The sequence below is a fragment of the Anomaloglossus baeobatrachus genome, chromosome 4 (assembly GCF_048569485.1).
Source record: "Anomaloglossus baeobatrachus isolate aAnoBae1 chromosome 4, aAnoBae1.hap1, whole genome shotgun sequence".
In the NCBI taxonomy this organism is placed as follows: Eukaryota; Metazoa; Chordata; class Amphibia; order Anura; family Aromobatidae; genus Anomaloglossus; species Anomaloglossus baeobatrachus.
Window position 1 is genome coordinate 614,087,318 of NC_134356.1, and position 17,649 is coordinate 614,104,966.

The 17,649-nt window shown below is 47.5% G+C and overlaps 1 protein-coding gene across 3 annotated transcripts in view; it reads left to right on the plus strand.

The window, feature by feature from the left end:
• The window catches only part of LOC142304153 (zinc metalloproteinase-disintegrin-like MTP4), a 162,666-nt gene that overhangs the window by 33,284 nt on the left and 111,733 nt on the right, over window positions 1-17,649 (plus strand). For all 3 annotated transcript variants that reach the window (XM_075346242.1, XM_075346243.1, XM_075346244.1), the window contains exons 9-12: window positions 2,405-2,476; window positions 2,578-2,747; window positions 3,201-3,282; window positions 12,632-12,762. In XM_075346242.1, coding sequence (XP_075202357.1) covers window positions 2,405-2,476; window positions 2,578-2,747; window positions 3,201-3,282; window positions 12,632-12,762 — 455 coding nt within the window. The remainder of the gene's footprint in view (window positions 1-2,404; window positions 2,477-2,577; window positions 2,748-3,200; window positions 3,283-12,631; window positions 12,763-17,649) is intronic.

A 17,649-nucleotide genomic window follows, 5' to 3' on the forward strand; every position in this document is an offset into this window, starting at 1 on the left:
TGTGCTGTATAATAGCAGATATTGGGCGTTTACTCATCATAGGAGATAATATGGGTACATGATGACACCAATATAAAAAATATTCACTCATGGATAACTGGACATGTGGGAAGATGACCCCATGCAGCCTATAGAGATACATAAAGATACCCTCCTAGAACATGCAGACATCTAGGAAATTGCTGTGGACTCAACAGGCAGGAGATAGTCATGGTGTAAACTATGTACACCCTCCTTGAGTTATATAATTTTATGTATCAGAACACTAAAAAAATCTGGTCCTTGAAAGGTTGATGTTTTTAATTATACCAGTTTTGGGTACATGTGATGTTTTCATTGCCTTTTATTGCATTTTAAAGCAATGTTGCGGCGACAAAAAACGTACTTGTTGACTTTTGATGTTTTTCTCGCTATGCACTTTACCAATCATATTAAATGATTTTATATGTGGCTAAATCGGGCATTTCTGAATGCGGTGATACCAAATATGTGCATTTTTAATAATTTTTGAATGTGACAAATGGGGGTGACTTGAACTTTTAGTTTAGTTTTTTTCATATTTTTAAAAACTTTTTTTCCATCTTTTATTATTTTTATTAGTCCCCTTATGGGACTTGAAGTCTGCACTGTTCGATCACTTCAGCTATTCAGAGTGATGCTTCAGCTTCATCATGACAACAAAAGGGGTCATCAGTTGACACTCTGCTGTCATCATTACAACTCATTGGTGCCCGTGATCATGTCATGGGAGCGCCAATGGCGATGGGGAATGGTGCACTCCCCGCTGGCGCATGTTAGACCTCGTTGTCAGAGTTGACAGGCATGGGTGGATCTCTGATTCACCTGCGCCTGTTAGCTGCACATCGGCTGATCAGATCAGCAAACATGTGAGAGGAAAAATGCATGCTCACCGTGTGAGCCCATATTGAAGGGGCTATACATGACGAATGACATACCGGTATGTCATTGGTCGTAAAGGGGTTAAATGCTCTTGAACATGCTTTTTGTTCCATAATGGAGTCTTGCTTGGTGAGCGTGCATACAGGCCATCAACGTTGCGTGCATTACTTTTTGTATTCTTTGAAACAATTGTACCTATTGATTCCAGGTTTTCCTGTAGCTGTCCACAAGTGGTTTGGACAACTCTTCTGGTAATTCTTTTCACGGTCTGAAATCATGCAGGTAGCACTTGATCGTGGCTGGTTAATGGGGAAATTAATTTCTTTCCATTTTGGGATTATGGCCCCAACAGTGCTCATTGAAATCTTCAGTAGTTTAGAAATTCTTCTGAAATCAATGCCACAGATATATTTTGCAACAATAACGTTGCAAAGGTCTCGAGACAGCTCACTAGTTTTACCCATCATGAGATGTTTCTTGTGTGTGGTATGGAGCTACCTGTTATGATCCGGAACCATGGAAGACCACCATAAATCATTGGTAAAAGGTGACAAGAGCTTTGGCAACTAATCTGGCCGCCATCCCCTCACTAACGATCAACACTAGAAGTAGCCGAGGGGTGAACTAACATCCTGTGCACCGCGAACCCAGCCGGAGAACTAGCTATCCTAAAGGAAGGAAAGATGAATAACTCTCTGCCTCAGAAAATAGATAAAGAATAGCAAGCCCCCACATTCAAAGACTGCGGTGATATAGGAAAACACAATACACAGATAGGTGATAGGATTAGCAAAAGGTGAGGCCCTACTGTCTAAATAGAGCAGGATAGGAAAGGGACTGATGGTGGCCAGAGAAAAACCCTGCAAAAATCCAAAAACCCGATAGTACAAAAAGCCCTCAGATCACTAGATCTGAACTCCGCCCTATACCAGGCGCTGTTGTCATACCAATGAACAGAAAGCAGGAATCATTACAACTTCAAGAAGCAACAAACACATGGACTAATAGGAGCAATACTCAAAACATAGCTGCAGGGAGCTTCCCAGCTAAGCAACTGAGAGGGGAAGATCCCTGCATGCAAATAAACTGAAAACAACCACAGCAAATGACAAACTCAGATAAGAGCAAAAAGAACCAAACAACAAATAAAGAGCCAAACACTTATCTGGGGTAGCTGTGGTCTGGAGCAGGATGAAGCAGGCTGGTGATACAAAGAACAACTGACATCCGGCATAGCCTGCTATCAGACCAGGATTAAATAAGCAGAGAGTTAGCAATGGAAACGCCCATTGCTCAACACATCTGGTCTCTGTCCAAACCATTCCTGGCCACAAGAGGGAGCCTCACAGCAGCAAAAGCATAACTGACATTCACAACAGCTACCTTTTTATAGGCCATCAGTTGAACCAGTTGATATTATTTTTCTCTAAGTATAGTTCACTCATCTATATGACAAAATATTTGTACAACTGTTATCACATTTCAATAACTCTTTATCTTCCAGTACAATAAATTTCAACGCCATATAGACAATGTTAAAAACCATCTCTTTGAAGTGGTGAACTATATGAATAAGGTAAGGCCGCTGGTATCATAAACACTTCTATAGGAAATGCTAGTTTAACTGCATTAGCATTGCTGTTTCTAATACAGACTCCTGTTTTCTTTCTTACTCAGGTGTATAAAACCATCAATATTTTTGTCGCCCTCGTTGGGATTGAAGTGTGGGACTCTGCAGATCAGATACAGGTGGTTTCTGATTACAATGTGCTGCTGGAAAGATTCCAAGAATGGAGGATTCAGAACTTGCTGCCTAGGAAGCCTCATGACAATGCCCAGTTTATCACGTAAGGCTCCAGCCTCCAAAGCCGGGTTTACATCAGCCAATCCGCGGCTATATATATGTTGATAATCAGCGATTGTTTAATAGCCAGCCTAGATATGCAGACCGTGCTATAGACGATCAGCAATAAGTCATTCAGAATGCATAGACTGACATTATTCTCAGCAGCACATGTCCTGTTAACGTCATCTGAAAAATCATTTCACCCGTGAACAACCATGCTGCTCGTTCGTTGGGTGATTAGCAGTCTGTTTATACTGCCAGAATATTGGGAAACATGCAATCATAGGAATGTTTCCTGTTAATCAGCAAGTGTACATCCAGTTTTATAGGCTTGACGTCTGGATTCCTGCTGATTACATATTTTCTGGTTTCTGGTGTGAACATACTGAACTGTTTTATGTTTTAGAATGCATATTCTTCAGATATTTATATGTATGTTTTTTTTTTATTTCAGGGATGTTGACTTTGATGGAAGTACAGTTGGACTTGCATCTGTGTTTGCGATGTGTGGCACACAATCTGCTGGAATTGTCCAGGTACATTGAGTTTATGCCATCCTCTTTCCCTGCTTCGCGTGGATAATGTATCCTACGTCATCCATACAGTGTCCTCCAATGTCCATTTCTCTCTGCCCTGCCGAGAGCAGAGCAAAGTATTGTAGTGCGCATGCGTGGGGGTTCTAATGCTGAGCAGCTGTCAGCCAGTGCAGAGGGGTGTGGTCACAGCTGCCGCTCTCCATACACAGAGTGGTGACTGTGTACCGCCCCCGTGTCAGCAGCCGGGGCTGCTCGAATCCGGATCCGCGGTGGCTCGAGGGGTCTCCGGACCTGGGGGTCGCGCGGACACTCGAATTGAAAAGGGGGTATGTACAGGGGACAAAGTCTAGAGTTCGTGACGCCACCCACGGTGCGTGGTAAGAGAGAGTACCACCGTTGCTGATGGGAGTACCCGGTGGCAATGGAGTGGGCAGCCAGGTGTTTAACCACTCTGTGGGTATGGGGAATTCCCCGGGACTCGGTGATTATGGCGAGGGAGTGCCGTTGGAGAGGTAAGGGTCACTGCGCACTCACTCAGTCCAATAACGCTGACACCAACATCTTGTTACCAAAGTTCTGAGCACCGCTGCCGCTGGGGGAGCACGTTTTGGGTCCCGTTTTGCTGGTGTTGCCTGTTGATCTGTGACCTTTTCCTGGCACTTTATCTTTACTCTGTTTGGATCCCTGTAGTGTAGAACTAGTCGGGTCCCGCTTCCCAGTATAGCTAACTGGGTGAGCTTGCTCTCAGGATTTACGCTTTGGATTTCCTGGACCGTATCTGTCGAAAATCCTATCCCCCTCGTTGTGCTAGTACCCTGATTTTGGAGCGGGTGGAGAACGGGTCTTGAAGGCTCCGTCCTCGTCGGGTGAATTGACAGGGCGCCTGAAGCTACTCCCTGCCCTAGGGTCCTCGTACCCCGCCGTGTCCTGGCCCCTGCCCGAAGATGGCACAAGGTTGCCGGCTGCCATCCTTGGCAGTTCTGTGCCCCTTGTCACGATCCTCTGCGACCGGGGTTCCAGCTCCTACCAGGCCCAGACCAACGTCTGCCACCTCGTAGTCTCAAGGAGCCCTGCTCCTAACCTCCTCACACTTTCAGCTCTCAACTCAACTGCCTTGCTCCTGACACTCCTGACCCCCCCTTAACCAACCCCCCAAGTGGGCGGCCCTAGTCCACTCAGGCCAACCACTGGTGTGTCTGGTGGGTGTGGTGCAGAGTGTTCCTAGGATTTTACTTAGCTGTTCTTGGTAACACCGTTTGTTAGGGACCTGTAACCAAGGAGGAGTTGGGTACTGCACAGAAGGGCAGATTGCACAATACCCTGTGATGTCCTGATAGGCCAGGGCGTCACTACTGAACCCGCGTTGGAGCCCATAAGTGAAACCCGAACGCTGATGAGAGCAATAAAGTTCATTTCCTCCCGGCTGCAGGGTTCAATGTGCATTCGCCAGGCAGGTTTCAAATGCTATAAACCTGCAGATGAACCCAATATCTGCTGGTAAATAGCGTTTTTAAAGGTGACAGGTTTTCTTTAAGGTGATGAGCGAGTCCTGTCATACCTTGGATTACATCTGGCAGTCCTCTGTGCTGTGGTCCACTTCCCTATCCACATAGTCACAGTCAGGTTCGGTTGCTGTCCTGGTTCTGAACGTTTTGCTTATGTTCATTGCCTTTCTGCCAAAAGGTGTTTTCTTGCTGTAATTCAATCTGCCCTATCACCTGGCGGATGTAACTATTTAAAGCTTCCCAGGGCTTGCATTTCTGTCTGGTAATATTTCTGAAGTGGACCCTGCTTAGAATTACAGCCTTTCTGCCAAGTGCTTTTTCTTGCAGATTGTTACTTTTGGCTATCCTTATTTATTACTCTGCACCTTCCCCTAGATTCTTTAGAAGGTATGTGATACACTTGATGGCCTCTTAGGAAGAAAAGGTCCAAGTGGTCATTTTAGTTATCTAGTTAGGATTGTTTCAGTCTGTACAAGGCACTTTAGAGACTGCGCAGCTGGGATCTCAGTCTGTACAGGAATCTGGCAGGTCAAGTGTAGTAGTGTTGAGTTATACCATCTTTTACATTCACAATGGGAGAAAATAACTGGTGGCACTCACCTTTCATAAAGTCTTTTATTTCATAAAAAATTAAAACATATGTGATGCCCCTGGACTATCAGGTCGTCACAGGGTATTGCACAATCTACCCTCCCGTGCAGTATCCACCTCCCTCTTGGTTATGGGTCCCTAACAAATGGTGTTGCCTACATCAGCTAATCAAACCCTAGATACACCCTGCACCACACCCACCAGACACACCAGTGGACGGCTTGAATGGAATAGAGTCGCCCACTTGCGGGGGTCAGGAAGGGGAGGTGAGGAGTGTAGTCAGTAGTCAGTCTGGAAGTAGCCCTCGAGCTGTGAGGAGCTCTGAGGAGGTCGGGAGCAGGGACTCCCGTAAGAAAACTGTCTAGGTTGCAGACGGTGGTCTGGGCCTAGAGGAGTTGGACCCCCAGTTGCAGGGGATCGTGGCAAGGGTCTCAGATCTGTCGAGTAAGACAGTCAGCGGCCTTGCACCATCACCGGACTGGGACCAATGCATGACGGGGTACGTAGACCCTAGGTCGGGGAGTAGCTGCATGCAACCCGATAATTTACCCGTGGAGAAATGAGCCTTCAAGATTCGTTCCCAACCGCTCCAAATCGGGGCACTAGCGCAACGAGGGGGATAGCAAATTCCATCCAAAACGGTCCAGAAAATCCCAAGTGTGAGCCCTGAGAGCAAGCTCCCACACCTGGCCATAGTGGGGAGCGGGACCCGGCAGGTTTGACACTACCAGGACCACCAGAGAAGTAAACTTAGTGCCAGGAGGGAGATCACAGATCACCAGGCAGCACCATTGGGGACGGGACCCGAACTAGCTCCCATCAACGTCAGCGGTGTCCAGAGATTTGGTTTATCCAGTTGTCGGTGTCTGCTTAATGGACTGAGTGAGTACGCAAGTGACCCCTGCATCCCATGGCCTTTACCCCACACCGAGACCCGGGGCATTCCCCCCTACCCGTGGAGGGTCCCAACACCTGACTGCCCCCCCGTCATCACCCCGGGTACTCCCCAATGGCAGCGGCAGTATTCACCCCATTTACTGCGCACCACGGGTGGTGTCACGAACTCTATAATCCCTTGTAAATAATCCCCTTCATTTGAGTGGCGTATGACCCCCTCAAGCCACTGAGAACTCGGATCCGAGCAGCTCGGCTGCTTCCACGGGGGCGGCACACATACACAGGAGGGGGATGTGGGATACGTCTAAGACGCAAGGCACGCCAAGATTACAGTGACCTTTTCGCACACCTAGGCGTTTTTGTGGGTCCTGACAAAGTGTCTAAGTGCGTTAAACGGTGACCATCATCTTGGCGTGTCTTGCGTCTTAAGCAGGCTTTACACACTACGACATCGCTCAAGTGATCTCGTTGGAGTCACGGCATTTGTGAGGCACATCCAGTCGCTTTAGCGATGCCGTTGCGTTTGAAACCTATGAGCGATTTTGCATTGTCGCAAAAACGTGCAAAATCGCTCATCGGTGACATGGGGTAAATTCTCAAATATCGTTACTGCAGCAGTAACGAAGTTGTTCCTCGTTCCTGCGGCAGCACACATTGCTCCGTGTGACACCGCAGGAACGAGGAACCTCTCCTTACCTGCCTCCCGGCCACAATGCGGAAGGAAGGAGGTGGGTGGGATGTTCGTCCCGCTCATCTCCGCCCCTCCGCTTCTATTGGGCGACGGTTCAGTGACGCTGCTGTTACATCGCTGTGACGCTGAACGAACCGCCCCCCTTAGAAAGGAGGCGGTTCGCCGGTCACAGCGACGTCGCAGGGAAGGTAAGTAGTGTAATGGGTCCGGGCGATGTTGTGCGACACGGGCAGAGATTTGCCGGTGTCGCACAACCGATGGGTGCGGGTACGCACGCTGGCAATATCGGTACCGATATCGCAGTGTGTAAAGCGGCCTTTAGACGTATCCCACATCCCCCTCCTGTGTGTGTTTTCATTTTTGATGAAATAAGAGAAGATTTTACGAAGGGTGAGAGCCACCAGTTCTTTTCTCCCGTTGTGGATTTGGATTACTATGCTGATTACCAGGTAGAGCACCTCCCTGTATTGAACTGGTATTGGTGCCGGACCACTACTTCTCTTGTGGATTTTTTTACCGTCTTTTGTATTTTCCATGTGTGCGATAGTATGCGCATGACAGCAACACAATAAACGAAAATTAGAATTATAAAAATCATAGGATGGCTAGAAGTTAATGATATGGAAGTGATTAAAAAAATGGAGAAAACATTTTCTAAATATCTTGATTTATTCAGTATCGACTATCAGCGTCACATACTGAAATCTGAAACCCTCTTACACCTTGGTTACTATCAATGAAGCCTGTTTTCACCTTCCTAACCAGGACAATTTTATCAATTCTGACCAACTTCACTTTTGTCATGATCCAGGAATGGTATTTTCCACTCCAGAGTGTCCTAGACCCGGCCTGGTCATGTCAGGGGTTAACTCCCATCAGCCGCGTCCTGGTTTCCGGAGACACTATATCTGGTCTTTGCACTTGTATTCCTGTGCTGGTTATAGTTTTGCTCTGCAGCCTGTGACTTGCTCTGGTGATATTTCCTGTTTGATCTGACTCCTTGTTACTATGCCCTGACCTGGATCCTCCCCCGTTCGCTCGTCTGTCCTAGTCCCTTACTTCCCGCTCCTGTCAGTTGTTTACTCATCCTGGTTCATCCTCCTTCCCGTGTTTTTGTCTCCTCACCCTCAGGTCTTGTCTTCTGTTCCCTGTGCCCTTTGTGTGTCCCTCTGCATACCTGATCTCCCGGCTTCCGACTTCGGTTGTGTTTTCTGACCTGATTTTGATCCTCCCTTTGCAGTGACTTAACTTTCCTGGCTAGACCCTGACTGCTTAACTACTCTTTTGCTCCCTGGTGGTTTGTCGGTGAAGTGCCTGCTGAAGGTTCTCTGCTGTACTTCAGCCACCTTTCTGGTAGTGTTACTTTGACTCTCCTTCACTACTCTGCTGCCACCTAGTGGAGAATACGCTGTACTATGTCTTACCAGCCCTTTGTACAGCGTGACAACTTTATGCGATAATAAATGTGGACCTCTTCAACGGATCCCAGTGATTCAGATTGTTTTTTTGTGACATATTATTTTTCAGGTAAGTGGTAAATATAGGTGTCACACAGTGACTAAGGGGGTTTTGCCAGATGCTGCAACACACAGGGTGCACAGGGGCCACAATACAATGAAGAGCCGTGACAGTAGGGAGAGGGGAACGGGGTCACCATCTGCACTCACCTGAGGCTGTACCCTTCACTCCCTGAGGTCCCCGTGTGAGTTCTTTCACCTCGTCGCCGATCACGTACCTAATCCCTTGCTTGTCCTAAACTCACCCTGGCTGGTGAGCAGTCTGCCGAGAGAGTTTTGCGTCTGCAATAAATAAACAGAAGGGTCAACTAACAGACAGGGGAAAAGATACAAAAGAGGAAAAACTATACGATCAGCTACAATTATTATTATTTATTATTATAGCGCCATCAATTCCATGGCGCTTTACATGTGAAAGGGGTATACATAATATTGACAAGTACAATAATCATAAACAATACAAGACACAGACAGGTACAGGAGGAGAGAGGTCCCTGCCCGCGAAGGCTCACAGTCTACAAGGGATAGATGAGGATACAGTAGGTTAGGGTAGAGCTGAGTGTGCGGAGCTGTATCAGACTGAGGATTACGGCAGGTTGTAGGCTTGTCGGAAGCGGTGGGTCTTCAGTTTCTTTTTGAAGCTTGTCAAGGTAGGCGAGAGTCTGATGTGTTGAGGCAGAGCATTCTAGAGTATGGGGGAGGCACGGGAGAAATCGTGGATGCGATGGTGGGAAGAGGAGATGCGAGGGGAGTAGAGAAGGAGATCTTGTGAGGATCGAAGTTTACCTGCAGGTAAGTACCGGGAGACTAGGTCAGAGATGTAGGGAGGAGACAGGTTGTGGATGGCTTTGTACGTCATGGTTAGGGTTTTGAACTGGAGTCGTTGGGCAATGGGAATCCAGTGAAGGGATTGGCAGAGAGGAGAGGTCGGGGAGTAGCGGGGTGACAGGTGGATTAGCCGGGCAGAATAGATTGTAGAGGTGCGAGACTGTTAGAAGGGAGACCACAAAGAAGGAGGTTGTAATAATCCAGGCGGGAGATAATAAGGGCATGTACTAGGGTTTTTGCAGCTTCTTGGGAAAGGAATGTACCGATCCGGGAAATATTTTTGAGCTGGAGACGGCAGGAGGTGAAAAGGGCTTGGATGTGTGGCTTGAAAGAGAGATCAAAGTCTAGGATTACTCCCAGGCAGCGAGCACATGGCACTGGGGAAAGTGAGCAGCCATTGACATTGATGGATATGTCAGGTGGGGGAGTTGAGTGATGAGGAAAAAGACAAATTCTGTTTTGTCCATGTATAATTTTAAGAATCGAGCAGAGAAAAAGGATGAAATAGCAGACAGACATTGTGGGATTCTGGTTAGTAGGGAGGTAATGTCAGGTCCAGAGAGGTAGATCTGCGTATCATCAGCGTAGAGATGATACTGAAAGCCGTGGGACTCTATGAGCGGTCCGAGGCCGAAGGTGTAAATGGAGAACAGCAGGGGTCCTTGGGGGACACCGACAGATAGGGGGCGAGATGAGGAAGTGGTGTGAGAGTGGGAGACGCTGAAAGTTTGGTTGGTTAGGTATCCAAGATAGCGCCAGCTGAAAACGACACGAAGAGCTACTTCCAGAGCCAGGCTCTTTCCAAAGTGGACTGCATAAAAATAATGAGGATTCAGTTTCTCTCACCGGCATCAGATGATAAGACAAGTAACTTTATATAGCAAAGGGCAGTGGTAGCAAAAGAGCTGCACCTGGGATTAAAGCTACAGACAGCACTACAAGCAAGTAGATGTTATTCAAACACCAGTAGTGGATCTACGAGCACTAAGTTGTTGTGATATTCTGATTCCAGACTTGCCCGAGATCTCCCCCGGGAGAAACACATTCATGGCAATAGAAGATATTTTTGGGAGTTTATTTGTGAAAATATTGGAAATTTGGTGTAAAGATATGGCGCTCGTAGTTGGCGCATGCGCAGATTGGGCTATCCGTTCAATAACAAACCAAGATCTCATCTGTGCACGCACCATTTTCCTTACGTCTGCTGCTGGGAGATCAATAGGCCGGAGGTAACGCGTGTGCAGATTAAATCTTCGGCCGAGAGCTCAATCTGCGCACGCGCCGACTCCTGGCGCCATTATTTGAAGCCCGAACTGCTGACATTTTCAGCATGGCCCCTGCCTTACCACCCTCAGCACAACACACAGTGCACAACCCGCGGCATTGCCCCTGCCTACTGTCACCATTCTCCACCCCCCCACCCCAGTAAGCTACATTCGGCTTATAAGACGCACCCCTCATTTTCCTCCCTTATTTCCGGGAGGAAAAGTGCATTTTATAATCCAAAAAATACAGGTAAATAATAAAGTAAATATAACTCCTCTAGTTTGCGGATTTTCACCTATCGGTGGGATCTCTAGAACGATAGGTGAGGGATCACTGTAGTTTTTCCGTGAATAGTGAAATAATTACTCTATACCATATATCGATTTCACTCAGTGAGATCAGTTAGGAAGGGGTTAATCCTATCCTAGACTGTCCATGTGAGTGTTACTGACTGTATGCCTTTCACTGATGGTCTGTATGAGTGTAAGTGACCAGAAGACATTCGCTGACTATCAAATTAGCAGTTACTTTTCTTTTTAAGGTCAGGTAGCAAAAGGTTAGGTCCTAATTGACCCTGGCTTTCCAAAAGACAGATTCTGGGAAGACCATCCCTGACCTAGACCAAATTTCTCTGGATGGATAGTGTGGCACCCTGGGCAAGCCAGGACGTCACAAGCACTACACCAACACACCCCACACTCCCGGTAAGGCACACCTAAGTGAAACAAAAACCCTTGTTGCCTCCCTCCAGGGGCTGATGTCCACACCAGGGGGTGGGCCAGGCGGTTGGTCCCGCCCACCGAGGAGTTCACAGTCCTGGGGGTGGGAAAAGCAGAGGAGATTGGAGTTGAGTTGGGAAGTGGAAGTGAGAGGAAGGAAAGTGGTAAAGGAGCAGACAGAAGTTGGTCCGGGTGTGTGGCCCTGACGGAACAGCAAGGTTGGCAGACGGTGGTGACCGTCTGCAGGAGAGGCCTATTGGAGCTAGCCGTAAGGACCGTGGACGGGCGGTGGCCCGGCGGTACTGGACCAGTACGCAAAGAGAAGCCAGCACCATCCGGCAGGGGCTTACGGACCACGATAAGGCTAGGAGTCGCCGTGCAATTTGTCAAATCCGTTAGCGAAAGCGAAGGGAACCTCCTGGGTTTCCCAGCAGCCAAGTCCCGACAGAAGGCAACAGTCCAATCGTTAGAGGGAAACACAGTCACCGCCAAGGCTAAAGTTCCCAGGGCCAGAGCCTGTGGGCAAAAGGGGCTCCTTCAGCAACCTTCGAGCTGGGGAGCGGGTTACCGGTGGGAACCCATTGAAACCGTCTACACTACACAGGTGCAGGGAAAGGCAGTCACCATCAACCTGCCGGGAGGAGAAACACCGCAGACGTCTGTGGGACCCGTCCATCCAGCCCTTTGTTTTACAGGAGACTTTGTGTACATCATTGGCTGAGTGAGTACCACCGTGCCGTGTGGCACAGCGCTGCCCCCGCGACCCTGCACCTCACCAGGCCCCGTAACCCGCCTGCCATCCATCCCTACCCCATCACCGGGCCCCGGGACAACCAACCCCCTACCCACGGAGGGAAAAACTAACATCCAGGCTGCTCCCTGTCATCGCTCCCGGGATCCCCGTCCAGAGCAGCGGTGGTGTCACCAACCTCACCACAACCGTGGGTGGCGTCACGGACAATATCAAATCCCCACAATCAATTCCCCCTTTTCACTCACGGGCGAGGAACGCTGCTCGAGTCCCCAGGATCCGGCCCACCGCTCGAGCCACCACCGAGCCGCAGCAGCCGGACCCGAGCAGTGGTAGAGCGCAGCGTCCCCTCCTCCGCCCGCGACAGATAGTACAGATTTGTATAATAGGACCATCCTGGTAGAAGACCGTGTTTCAGTGTAGTGCACACTGTAAAATAAGATTAGTGGTTTAGTAAATAGCATGTGTAGTGTGATAGGCCTAATCTATTTATTTTAGAATTATACTTTGAATAATATTTTTTTCTGTAACTCTGAATATTTTCTTGTGAACTACATTACTTACCCAGCCTTTTTTTCTTCCAGGATCACAGCTTTTCTGCTGCTTCTGTTGGCTCCACAGTTGCACATGAGATGGGTCATAACTTGGGAATGCGTCATGACTTACAAAGCTGTGCATGTGAAGCTTCATCCTGCATCATGACTGCAGTCCTCGGGTAAAAGCACAAACTGCAATTCAACTCACTTATTATAGATGCTTTTCACTTTAAAAGGAACTTGTCAGGTCCTCTATGCACCCACAACCACGAGCAGTTCTGGGTGTATATTGCTAATCCCTGCCTAACTGTCCCTGTATGTAGTAGCATAGATAAAGAGATCTTTAGAAAAAGTATTTCTAAAGATCCTTTATGATATGCTAATGAGGCAAGCGACTAGTTGCAAGGGTGTTAGTTTCCTTGGCTAGTTGGCCCCCTTAGCATGTAAGCACACCCCTATGGGCGTGCTAAGATGTTAATAGGGCGGAATGAGCGTAGGAAGTAACACCCTTGTGACTAGTCTATGCGCTCCATACCATATTATAAAGGATCTTTAGAAATACTTTTTCTAAAGATCTCTTTATCTATGCTACTAAATGCAGGGACAGTTAGGCAGGGATTAGCAATATACACCGAGAACTGCTCGTGTTTCTGGGTGCATATTGCACCTGACAGGTTCCCTTTTTCAGTTAGAGATTGGAGAGCACTAAACTGCTCAGACTTCAAGTCGAGTGGGTCAGGCGCTCTGAAAGTGCTCAACTCGGGTATCGGGTATAAAGGCGGCGTCACACGCAACGATATATCAGACGATATGTCGTCAGGGTCACGGATTCCGTGGCGCACATCCGGCACCTTTAGAGATATCGTAGCGTGAGACAGCTACGAAAGACTATGAACGAGCAAAAATACTCACCTTATCGTTGCTCGTTGACACGTCGTTCATTTTCATAAAGTCGGTCTCATTCCTGGATGCAGGTTGTTCGTCGTTCCTAAGGCAGCACACATCGTTACGTGTGACACCTCGGGAATGACGAACACAGCTTACCTGCGTCCCGCCGGCAACAAGGAAGGAAGGAGGTGGGTGGGATGTTTCGACCGCTCATCTCCGCCCCTCCGCTTCTATTGGGTGGCCGCTGTGCACGTCACTGTGACGCCGAACGTCCCTCCCCTTCAGGAAGAGTATGTTCGCCGCCCACAGCGAGGTCGTTCGGGAGGTAAGTACGTGTGACAGGGGGTTACCGACTTTGTGCGCCACGGGCAACAAATTGCCCGTGACGCACAAACAACGGGGGCGGGTGCGATCGCTCATGCGATCGCACATAATATCGTACCGTGTAACGCCGCCTTAATGGAATTCCGTGACTGGGCACTTCGTCTCTCACTCACATACAGCCAGCCACAAAGAGACCATTTCCAGGGAAGGGAGGGCGTTGTTTTTTTTTTCTGACACTACATCTGAAAACTTTGTTGTAGTCAGTGATTGTGAATGTCTCTCCCAGGGGTGCATCATGCAGTGAAGCAAGTCTGTGCATTGACCAAGCACCGCGTGTACTCGATCACCCCGATGCTCGATTGAGTACCGAACAGTGCCGAGCACTCTCGCTCATAACTAGTTATATTCTAATTAATGTTAGTTAGGATACAAAAGATATTCTCCTTTTCTAAATTCTTGAGCGGATTTTATTATCTTCTTTATGCCAGTTTCTTGTCATCATAAATCATAACATTTGTTGCAATAAGTATTTGTGTATTGTACGTTAGAAAACTGGTGTTTGTTGTTAGTGAAATCTTATCTTATCATCTCATAGCTGACATAGATTTAAGGAGATTCTGTCAGAAGATTTTTGCTATGTAATCCGAGTGCAGTATAATGTAGGGTCAGAGACCCTGGTTCCAGCAATGTGTCACTTATTCAGCTATGTTTTGCTGTTGCAAAAAAATCAGTGTTTTATCAGCAGGAGATTATCACTATAGTACTAGGTGTTTCATGTCTCTAATTTAGAGCAGCCCACCAATACCAGATAAGCAGCTTTTTGTCAATATACAGTGTACACAGAAAGCTGCTAATCAGAGGTGTGGGCGGGTAATACATAGCTCAGCATTCCGAGCGCTGCTAGATCTTCCGCAGAGAAAACTGTGATTTTATCACAACTGCTGCACCCAGTAAACTAAAGGCTGCTTTACACGTTTCAATTTCATATGCGATGTCGTATGTGATCGCACACGCCCCCATCGTTTGTACGGCGCGTGCAATTTGTTGCCCGTGTCGCACAAACGAGTAACCCCCCGTCACACATACTTATCTTCCTAACGGCCTCGCTGTGGGCGGCGAACATCCACGTCCTGGAGTGGGAGGGACGTTCGGCGTCACAGCGACATCACGCGGCAGCTGGCCAATAGAAGCGGACCGGCGGAGATAAGCAGGACGTAAACATCCCACCCACCTTCTTCCTTACGCATTGCCAGCGGGAGCCGCGGGACGCAGGTAAGCTGTGTTCATCGTTCCCGGGGTGTCACACACAGCGATGTGCGCAGCCTCGGAAACATTGAACAACCGGACGTTCAATTTTTAGAAATTGAACGATGTGTATGCGACCAACGTTTTATCGTACAATCTGGGTCGCACGTAGCTGTCACACGCTACAACAACACTAACGATGCCGGATGTGCGTCACTTACGACGTGACCCCGCCAATACATCGTTAGATATATTGTAGCGTGTAAAGCCCGCTTTAGTGATACATCGCTGGAATCAGGGTTTCTGCTCCTACATCTTGTTGCTTTGAGATTATATAGCATAAACCTGCTGTTAGATTCCCTTATATTTTCCGGCCCATGGTCAAGCAAAATGATATTAAAAGTGATGCTCTTTTTACTAAATCTTTCACATTTCTCCACCTGGCTATAGGTTCAAACCATGAAACACACCATTCTTGATGAGATGCCTATTTCGCATGATACATAACCATCTAGTGCCTCTCTTTAAAGTTTTTTCTCTGGGACTCGTGTACATTTTACATGTGCAGCTGCTTATCTTTTTCATTAGTAAACCCTTTAGATAGTGCCCTATGTGATCCCAGACTGACGTTTTGTGCACAATACCATTGTTTATATAGAAACAGATGACCAAAAAGTCTTTAAATTTGCCCACATAACTTCATATCCCTAGGTCAAATTACTCAAATAAGCACTGCATAGGAAAAACAAAATAGTATATTTTATTAGTTATCAAAAAACAGTGCACAGGGATAGAAAAACATGTAAAACACAATGTACATACAAGCAGTGGCATAGCTAGGGTTTCAGCTCAGGGGGGGCAAAACATCTGAGTGGGCCCCTTACCAGGTAACCATGATAACTACGGTGGCGCAGACTAATCGTGGGTATAGTGGAACCTCAGCAGATGACACGGATATTACCACTATATGGTGACAATAGAGGTAGATATTGGTGCTGCAGCACATACAAGAGATCACAGTGCAGTTATAGATGGTGACTTACAGCTGACATTCTTTTGGATGGAATTGTTCACCTTTTACGTCCCCGTGGCTCATTCTATCCTTCGCGCGTTTATACTTACCATTGCGGCAGGCTCTGTAATCTACATAGGAAATATGAAAGTAATAAAATGGTTTTTATTACTTTCATATTGCACAATTTTACAGCACAGGGATAGGTAGGGAGCTGCTATTAGGGCAAATATGCGTCTGCTAATATGTCAGATCGCATATTGGAGGTGACAGGTTCCCTTTCCTTTAGGCTACATTCACATGACCGTTCCGTTTTTGCTGGCCGCATAAAACGGTCCGTTTTTTTTCACGGAAGCATCCGTGTGGCATCCGTGTGACATCCGTTCCGTATACGGTCCGTGTGTCATCCGTGTGTCATCCGTGTGCCTTTAGTTTTTTTTGCAACCGCAAAAAACGGAAGCAGCAAGAATGATAAATAGATGAGTAGATATAGAGATGGATAGATAGATATAGAGACAGAGAGATAGAGGGATGAATGAATGAATGAATGAATGAATGGAGGGATAGATAGATAGATAGATGAGAAAGACATATATAATGTCCCACCCCCCTGCGTATTATAAGCTGGCACCCTTTAGTGACTTTCATGTGGCACTAAAGGGTGCTTAGCCTTGTATTTAGCCAAAAAATAAATAAATAATTTAGGTCCCCCTATCTTTTGTAGCCAGCTCAGGTAAAGCAAATGGATGCAGCCTGCAAACCACAGCTGGCAGCTTCACCTTGGCTGGTAATCCAAAACTGAGGGCACCCCACGCTGTTATTTTAAATTAAATAAATAATTTAAAACAAAAAACACGGGGTCCCCCCCAAATTGGATCAAGGTAAAGCGGACAGCTGTGGTCTGGTATTCTCAGACTAGGGAGGTCCACTGTTATTGTACACTCCCCAGCCTAAAAATAGCAGGCTACAGCCACCCCAGAAGTGGCGCATCCATTAGATGTGCCAATACTGGCGCTTCGCCCCAACTCATCCCGTTGCCCTGGTGCGGTGGCAAACGGGGTAATATATGGGGTTGATGCCAGATGCGTAATGTCACCTGGCATCAAGCCCTGGGGTTTGTGATGTTACGCGTCTATCAGATACCTGACATCACTAACCCAGTCAGTAATAAAAAAAAAATAGACAACAAAAAATTTTGAAAAAAAATTATTTGAAAAAACACTCCCCAAAACATTCTCTCTTTCACCAATTTATTGAAAAGAACAATCAAATTCAGGTCCGGCGTAATCCAATAAGGGAATCCCACGACGATCCATACCATAGTCACTGTCCCAGTCAATGAAGAACAGAAGGTTCCCCATTGGCTGGGAGAGCAGTGCAGTGACCTGAGCTAACATCAATAGGTCAGCCCAGGTCACTGCAGGGGATGCTGAGCGCTGCTGTCAGGAGGTTAGATGAGATCATTACCTGATGTGACGATCTCCTGCACTCCTGACGTCAGCGCTGTCACTGCCTTTTATGCCCGCCGCCTTCACAGCGAAGAATCGCGGGAGCCCGTGACGTCACCGCTAGTGACAGTCTCGGGCCACCCGCGAGA